This window comes from Apium graveolens, chromosome 5 (genome assembly GCF_009905375.1).
Source record: "Apium graveolens cultivar Ventura chromosome 5, ASM990537v1, whole genome shotgun sequence".
Taxonomy (NCBI): Eukaryota; Viridiplantae; Streptophyta; class Magnoliopsida; order Apiales; family Apiaceae; genus Apium; species Apium graveolens.
In genome coordinates this window covers 50542644-50552248 of record NC_133651.1, presented here as the reverse complement: position 1 = coordinate 50552248, position 9605 = coordinate 50542644, and the positions used below count along the sequence as shown (strand labels likewise).

The following is a 9605-nucleotide window of genomic DNA, read 5'->3' as shown; positions in this document are numbered from 1 at the left end:
TATTTGACTGGTTTACAATTAAATTGAGCAAACTTTAATTATAAATTACAAATTATTCGATCATTATTTCAAAAAATAAAAAATGCATATTAAAATATATTAGATATATTTTCTAATAATATAAATTTTATATTTTTTTTTAATATGTCATGAAAATTTCAATCAAATTTAGGAAAATTTGACGAAAAAGTAAAACAGCACAATTAAATTGGGACGGAAATACTTTCTAGTTATTGTAATAAAAAAAAATGTAACTCGGTAAATATCTTGGCAGTATGATTGATAAGAATCAAAAGATGGACTACCAAGCAGAAAGAACCTTCTGTCGGTTCGTCCCACAAATATCCAATAACAAAACACATGTTCGTACCTGTACATAGCAACCCCCCCTATATCTACACACTCCGTCTAAAGATAAAAAGTACAAATGTTCAGTCGCTGGCATAGAACAAAACAACCATCTCAAAATCTAATCTAGAAAAAGAAAATTTGAACCCACAGGAATTAGTGCAATGGAAGCAAATTTAAGAAGAAACTAGTCAAGTTTCTCCCACTACACTTTCTCCCAAATGTTTCCTGAAAGTCTTCCTCCACCAAACTGATCTATTTCCATCTAAAAAATCAACTAGGACACCCGAATTCGATAAACTTAATGTCTCTTAATTACCATTCATCGATACTAGCATGATGAATAATGTTCTTTAGATCCTTTTGCTCTCTGACCTTGAATCTGGGTTGTCACTTTTGTCCGTGTCGTAGTTGTCCTTTTGGGATTCAGTGTCCACACTGCTAGCCACAGATCTTCGATGATGTCTTCGATCCTGAAACATTATGTTAATAACCGTAATGTGAGTCCAAATGGTCGTTCATAACTGTAATTTGAGTCCAAATAGTTAACTTAATATTAATAGTACACTGCTGGTTGAGGAAATTCAGCTAGTTTGGTTAATGTGAGGTCGAAAATAAAATAATATAAATATGAGAATGACCATGCGAAGGTTAACTTGAATGAAAATCAGTGTATGGATGTTGGTGTTCTAGAATAGTCTCATGTATGGCCTATAATTGTTCTGTTTGTGCTGTGTACATTATGTCAAATACAATAGAACATGGTATAATATTTAAAATCACTGGAACCCAAGCCATACTTATGCCTCTCCTGTCAAAAATATCTACCCTATATTGGCCATGTAATGGTGCTAATGGTTCTGATTCAGCAGTCATCCCAGTGACACTGCCATTAATACTGTCAAACTAACTAGGTAATGCACAAATCTCGTGTCTATCTATAACTAATTGTATATGTGTGTGTAATCATTAAGATCACAATAGGAAATAAAATTTAAAGAGAGATGATGGGGTGTTGGCTCTTGTTGCAAAATTTGAATATAAAATGCCCAAAACAGCACAAACCAAGAAAAGTGCCCATTATAGCACAGCAAGATTATCATAAGTTTGCTAGAAATGCAAGACAATTTGGCATTACTGCTGATTTCTGAAATCAAAGTTAAATAATAAACACAAATTTCTTTTGAGTTGACTGCAGCTAGGTATTTCAAACCTGCACTTTCTGTATTAACTTCATAATTGTTATCTTGTATGGTACATATGCTTACATAGATACCCTCAAGACCTATATATTAATTAAACACCACGCAAATTGCCACTTTTCTCTCGCCCCTTACAAGTCTACCCCAAACTCCAATTTCTTAATGTCACACTTCCTGCTACTGCGAATCCATGTTCTAGACAGCCCCTAACGTTGGAGACAAGTTCCAGTAATCTCACCAAGAGTCGTAAGAGAATGGAAAGAGTACGAAGCTTCTGTAAAGGATCAAGATTTAGCTACTGCTATACCGTTCTCGGAAAACGTAGTGGTACGAATGCAGTGGAGAAGAAACACATCTTTTAATACCCTTCTTTTGTGTCCTAAAGGGCCATAGTTTTAAATTGGCTCTTTAGCGCCTTCTACTTTAGTTTTGTGCCAGTTGGGTGCTTTTCTCGAGATAAATCTGGTCTATATTGATGGATTTCATTAGTATGTAGTTTATGCTAAAAAGCATGGTTGGGTGGGTGCGGGGATGCACGACACGGATTCGGCAAAAAAGGTTATGATGGAAATTATTTGAAAAGTTTTAGTAGAGCTTCTCTCCTAAGCATCCTAATTTTGGGAAGAAAATTATGGAGAGAAAATTACTATAATTTATTTCCCAGATCTCCACTTCTGAAAAAACTCAAGAGCATGACCTGGGAAGGAAAATTTTGAAATTTTCAATTCTTTTCTCTTATCTTCTCTCATTAATCTAACTAGGGAGCACAACTGTCTCTGTAACTCGTAGTTCTTTTAAATTAGGGCTGTCTTTCGCTGTTTTAAATTGACTGAAATATGACAAAAGTTACCCCTCCTGCACCCCTCTCACGCACTTCCCCGAATGGTGCACAGTGCCGCACCCCCACACACCGTGTGCGCAGTGCAGCACCTATGTGCCGCAACCCTGCTTTCCAGAGTTTATGTTTAGGCTCACACATGATGAGCTAGATTTCTACAATCTTAATAGACTTAACAACTGAACTAAAATATCAGAAGCATGTGTAATCAATGATGAACGCACCAAAAGCTAAGCTTAGTCGATGTTACAAACGTAGAAGCGGAGATCACAACTAACCTCCCTCGGTATCGGATACTCCTCTGATTCAAGCATACGAACAACTTGGCTCATCTTAGGTCTCTTATCAGAATCTGGATCAACGCATCGCAAAGCAGTTAAGAGGGCTCGCTTTAAGGCTCTTGTCGATGGCCTTGTTTCGATATTTGGATCCACCACCTCTTCTGAACGCCTGCTCCCAACCATCATTTTCAGCCAATCAACTAAATTAACCTGTAAAAAGGATTTACCTTTATCAAGATTTAAGACTGTAAAAATCTAGAATATTAAAGTGCCAATAATGTTGGAAATAACTTACTTCGAGACATATATCTAGACTGTTAGTGACCTTATATAGATATCAACGAGAGTCACAAGTCATGATAATGCAATCATGATGCTCAAACAAATTATTTTTTTGTAATTATTAATAAAATTAGGAGTCGTAATGTGAAAAAAAAATCCTTTTTACAGAAAAAACCCTATATCTCACAACTTTAAGGTAAAACTTTTATCTGACCGGAGGCTTAATTCATAGCAAGTACCAACAATCCGTAAAGATAATAGAACCATTGGGATGACATAAATATATAAGATGACGGAACTATAGATTATGAAATTGGTAATAAATTACCCTTGTTATACATAGAAATCTTAAATGCATAACATGGTAACTTCTATCTATGCAATTTCACCATAGAGCATGTGAGACAGTGGATCAAAGAAAAGACTCACTGCAATGACAATCAAAATAAATCAAGTGGCTCTATATATTCACTTTTTTTCTAGGGGAATTCTAGAACTATAGCTTATATCAGGAACTGAAGATTAAATAGTCGCACCACTCGTTAAAATTTTAAAAGAAAAATGAAAAAAAATTGCTCAATACCTCTTGAGCAGGACGGCCATAATCAACAGGTTCTCTGCCTGTAATTGCTTCTAGAAGAACAACCCCAAAGCTATAAACATCACTCTTTTCATTTAAAAGGCCAGTATTTGCATACTCCGGAGCCACATACCTGCATAAATCAATTGAGGAAATGAAGCTTATATTATACTCCGTATCATTTTTTTTTTAAAAGTTCCACATTCCGACCCTTTAAGCAACGAGTAAAGGAACAACTAAAACCCCTATGTACAAAAAAAGGATTATATTTTATATAAAAACATCTATGAAATCCCGACATTTAAATGGTTAGTAAATACAGATAACTTTGATTCACATAATAGTCATATATTAGACAATTTTTACTATCATAATTAAGTCCAAACAGCGGAAATTTAAATAAATGAGAAAGTCAAGACTTGCTATTAACAATGAAAAAGAAATCGAATGAATATACAGACCCAAAAGTTCCCATGACGCGAGTTGTAATGTGACTTTCTCCAGCACCAAGCAGCTTCGCCAAACCAAAATCAGAAACCTTGGAACTAAAGTCATCTTCAATCAGTATGTTGCTAGACTTTATGTCTCGGTGAACCACTTTTGGCTCAATTGCTTCGTGCAAGTATGCAAGACTGCAATTTGATTGAACACATAATTAGATCTAAAATATGAGGGAAAATATAGAAAGTTGAATCTCACTCACGCTTTAGCTGTTCCAAGAAGAACCTTTGTCCTAGCTTCCCAAGTAAGATATCCATGTTGACGCATAGATCCATGAAGCCATTGTTCTAAATTGCCGTTATTGACGTACTCATATACTAGCATCCTGATTGATGAAATAGAGCTGTTTAAGTAAAATGTGAATTCTAATAGACACTACAAACACTGCAATTGCTATAAATCAGAAGTTCAACAGCACAATAAACGTCATCTTTAACCACCAGAAGCTAACATAGAATCAAAGACTTATCTAATATAGGTTTTTGGAAAATAAACTGGTTATTTAACAGAAACATAAAGTCAACGTAAGTGTATAACATGATTAAATGAACATATACCGATGAGTTCCTTCTATGCAGTATCCCAACAATCTAACCAAATTTTTATGGCGCACATGACCAATTGCTTCAACCTCCACACTAAATTCCTTCTCTGCCTGGCCCCTAAAAAATGGGGAAAATTCTAGATAAATTCATCCTGATAAAATACAATAGAGAAAGAGAAAAGATTACAAAGTTCTGAAGCTACTGAAACCTCCTTAGAAACTTACAGATTGTTAAAGAGCTTTTTAATAGCCACGGGACTTCCATTAATTAAATGTCCCTTATACACAACTCCATAACCACCTTCACCAAGCACATTATCCTTCGAAAATCGATTAGTTGCAACTTCAAGGTCTCTTAAGGTGAACCAATGACCCCAACCCAAGTGAGAAAATTCAGGTAGCCCGCTTAAAGGAGAAGGTGCAGTTATTGGATGTGAAGAAGTTCGTTTATACGCAGCAAATGTACCAGAACTCCCTTCTTCTCCAGATTGGGATCCACCATCTTTCTCCAGATGATTAAAAGAACCATGACTGCTATTATAGTCTCCATTCTTTGTTTTTCCTAATCCTAGATGAACTAATACTTTATCAGCTTCTTTGTTACTCGTTTTATCGTGAATTGTGAGAAGAATCCCTTCGCGTGGAGCAAAATCATTTGCAGCTACTTGTTCTACCTTTACTTCTTTAATTTCCTTTGAAATAGTTGGAATCTGGCTAATGGGAATATTTTCTCTTGTTCTTTTCAGTTTCTTTCGTGAAGTAAGATAGTATGCTAATGCCAAAAGGATTACCACAATAAATAATCCCACAACAATGCCAATAATTTCCCAGACCTCGAGGCCAAGGATGGATTCTTTAGATAGCCCCTTGTTTAGACCGGTAGCCATCTTCTACAGAATATTTAGAACTGCAAAATTTTCCAGGAAGCATGAAACAACATAATATGCATGGATTGGAAACATTAACATTGATGTTCAGATTTACATGCAGAGAATTTTCGGTTGTTGTAAGTTTTAGTAGGTCTTCGGTATGTATCTACGAACACAAGCCATAATATTTAGCAATGCATAGTTCTGTAAACATGTGCCCCTTCTTTTTCCAGCCAACAAAATTTCTTGTAATGGTTGGAGCAAGTAGGAATGGTATATATTATGAATTGAATATACGTTTCTAGTCTCATGATAATGAACATAGCTGTACAGACAAAATAAACTGAGAAAAGATTCAGCTTAATATGATTACATTACATAGTTGTGCAGACAAGTTGTTTACCTAAGATACCATTTTTACTCATATGATTCTTTGTCAATAACCAAATCAACAATAAAAGAAAGAAGTATCATAAAAATATATCAACAATCAAAACTTGTCCATGAGCACATGAACAAAGCTCTTTATTATAATTTTTCACTAGTCAATAAGTGAAAATATGAAACAAATCAAGATATATATGACCTTGGTATCGCACAAAAGTAGAAAACTAACAACCATAATAAGTTCATTACCTTTTCAAAAAAGAACACAAAAAGCATTTTCAGAGCCCAGATCTCAGCAAATAAAGAGAAAGGCAAAACCCACTTAAGATCTTTAATCACAAAAAAAAAAAATCAAGAAAGCTGAGCCAATAAATTTCACAATGAAAATCACCAAAAATCAGTAAAATTCTAAGCCATTTTAGTATAAAGATAATACCTTTAGCATGTTTTTCATCTCTTTAGAGGCAAATGTGAGTCTGAATCTAAGCTCAGATAGAGCTTTCAAGCACCACACTCTACACCCCCACCTACTTGTTGAAAACCTTGAAGCAAAAAATGATACCCAAGAAGAATGCTGTACATACAAAATCTGTAAGTATAGATTTTGATAAAAATTAGAGTGTGGGAATTAGAAATTGTGGAGTTATCAGTGGTAGCCCCTGGTTAGGTGAGAGAAAATAGTTGCAGCCCCTTCTTTATTTTATTACTAATGTATTAATTTGAACATGTTTAAAGGCAGTGTTATAAATTAGACTGATGATCTTATCATATATTGCTGTCTGGTAATAAAATGTACTGTACTGATTACCTGTATAAACTGTTACTACTAGTTCCTCCATTAACCAGAAAAACATAAAGGACAGTAAGTCAAACTAAACATACTTAGGGGCTTCAAGTTACGCATGCATTGATATCAGAGGAAAAAGGGGAGATTAAACACTAATCTTGCCCTAACAAGTTGCTAAGTCAAAAAAATATTACAAAAAAATTTAGTAATTTTTGCTAGAATAAATAAAGGTACACAAAATATGGGATCAGTATTCATAAGTAATACTCCGAACTTTGACGACCAGCCATTTTTAATTTATGTATATAATGAATTTTTGTAATTCGTAAAGGTGGTACAACATTTTATTATTAGTATATTATATTTTAATACTTTGTATATCTTTTTTAATATTAGTCATCACAATTTAGTGTTTGAAATTTTGTAAAATAAATATGTGCCCGGTACCATGAAAATAGTTAACATGCTGTATAAATATCAGTTTGTGGATTTTTATCATTCTCTTATGTTATATAAAACGGTGGATTATTCGTCTATTGTTATTATTCTCGTCTTCAAATATGAAATTTTATTAAAAAATGAGCGCATGAATATGTTAATTATAAAAAAGGAATAAATTATGATAAAGAAAAATAGATTAATATTAGGGGAGGTTGAGGAATTAGAAAAACTGGGTAGTTTACAATTTTTTTAAATTTAATCACAGGAACAAGAAAAGTGACTCCCCACCATAAAGTTGTGCACCTTTTGCACCTTATAATTGACAGAGAGGAAACAGCAATGAGCCAGTAGAAATCTTCCACGTACCCCCTGTCAGAAGCCGATAGAGACTACTATTTGTGAGAGATAGAGACATGAGTACTATATGCATACATGTTTTGTATCATCATGCTGTGTTTTGCGCAATTTGCACGGAAAGCAAATTATTTAATTTTCATTATGGCCGTCCGGAAATGTTCATAATATATGTTGGTGTAGTGGTATTATTGCATAACATAAAAGGAACTGAAAATTGACAATTCATTGCATTTATTGATTTTTTGTCCCGAATTTTACCATCATTTTGAGTAATTATTATATTTTAGACTTTGTGAAAGATGAGAGGGCTATTTGTAAGACAGTTTTAATTATTTTATATTTGAATTTTTCCGAAAAGAATGGATACGATAAAATGTATATAAATGTGTTTCATGTGTGCGGATATTTGGAGGGAAGGGCTGATCACGGTTCGGCTTAAATCGCAAAATCAAGATAAACCGATCCAAACCGAAACCGAAATGTGATTTGAGGTTACGGTTCAATTACTTTAAAAATCAGTGAATTATAGATTGGTTTTACTTTGACATTAACTCAACCTGCTTTAAATTCGAACTCGGACGAACTCGAACGAACATTTTACGAACACGAACAAAAATATTACGAACAGAACAATTTTCGTTAAGATTTTCGAACGCAATTCTCTATCCGAACTCGAGTTCGGTTAATCTCGAACCGAACACGAGTTGTTCGCGAACATACCGAACCGAACCTGAACCCGAACCCGAACCGAGTTCGGATAGCTCGTTAAATTAATAATATTTATGATTTTTGGGCCTCAGGTCAGCATAGGTAAGCCCAATCGAAAAACTAAAAAGTTTATACAACCAAAAAGACAAAAACTCAAGCAAGATATACATTGTCTCGACCTCGACCTCGATGACTCCAGTCACTCCACAATTGAATTGATATACATAGAATCTCTAATTTGAATATCTAATTCTCAGATAAGTAGAAGATCGAGAGTTTCGATACCATCAAGAGCACTTGAAGCTTCTTCCTTAATTAGGTACAATTAGGGTTTTTATTGGTATGGATGTTAATTTGGGTCGTAACTTGTTGGTATATGGTGGAATTATGTTGGTGTATTGTATGTGGCATGTTGTGTTGGAACTTGGAAATATAATTTAAATTGTATTAATTATGATTTATGCACAACAAGTGTTTGATACAATGATTGAAAAAAATTTCTGCTTTATTAAGTTCCAAGATTTACTTATGATTGTACAACTGCTGTATTTTGTGAAGTCTAAAAATTGGTTATCCTTTTCTTAGAATTTTCTTAGAATATTTTTCTTAGAACATTGGCAGGTAAATAATTCACTCATTAATTATTATCTTCAGCTCTTTTGTTCAATTGAAGTGAATGTTGGATGATTAGTTAATTCACCTGAGACATGTAGTCATATATATATATAAACTAATTTAAGTCATAACTGTAATTATAATTAGAAAAAAAACATATTCTTGTTGTTCTTTCTCGCTCGTTAGTAATAAAAAAGGGTGCCTGATTTTAGAATAGCAAAAGGCTGCCTGATTTTAGAATATAGTCACATTTTAAGATCGATGCACATATGCTTATACGAATGGAATGCCCGTATGCTGAGTTAATATTTTTGCAAATTAAAGTTGTGGTTACAATTTGAGTCTGTAAGACAAAAGAATTGAATATACATTTCAAACCAAGATCTAACTCTACTTCATTGTCATTCTCTACATTTTCTTTTGGACCCCACATACATCAATGATGGTATCCCCTTTAGTTATAATTATAAATTATAAATTTGTTTGGTTAAGAAATAATGACATGCTTTTTATAAATTTGTGCAGGTTTTCAAATTTTCAAGATTGAGAATGTCTGACTAAATGTGCATATTTTGCTTCTATTCATGGACTGGGAGTCTGGGACTGCTGCCTGTGGCTTTACTTTACTTTCTGAATTCTAATTTTGCTTAACTAGTTAACTTTGATCCAGAATTCAAGATTCAAGAATCAAGACCTTAAGTCTTCATTTTGGATTTTGTGTTAACTAATGAGATCAGTCCTGTTAATGGATAATTTTAATTTATCATGTACTTATTCCAGTTTCAGTACTTAGGTTTAAATTGTTAAGTTAATCTATAATTTCTGAATTATGATTTTTTTTAACTTTTCTCGAACGAACTCGAGC

The 9605-nt window shown here is 33.6% G+C and overlaps 1 protein-coding gene across 2 annotated transcripts; it reads right to left on the bottom strand.

The window, feature by feature from the left end:
* Positions 1-251: 251 nt before the first annotated feature.
* Positions 252-6564, bottom strand: LOC141723990 (putative receptor-like protein kinase At5g18500). Of its 2 annotated transcripts, XM_074525974.1 has the most exons (9): positions 6269-6564; positions 6082-6161; positions 4802-5483; positions 4590-4694; positions 4235-4357; positions 3993-4163; positions 3535-3664; positions 2667-2879; positions 252-821 (listed from the first exon to the last, which is right to left on the bottom strand). In XM_074525974.1, the coding sequence occupies exons 3-9, from the start codon at positions 5461-5463 to the stop codon at positions 702-704; spliced, it is 1524 nt and encodes a 507-aa protein (XP_074382075.1). In that variant the 5' UTR covers positions 5464-5483; positions 6082-6161; positions 6269-6564; the 3' UTR covers positions 252-701. The 2 variants fall into 2 exon arrangements, with proteins under 2 accessions (XP_074382075.1, XP_074382074.1); XM_074525973.1 differs by lacking the exon at positions 6082-6161 and having other exon boundaries at positions 6269-6563.
* Between the last annotated feature and the right edge of the window lie 3041 nt (positions 6565-9605).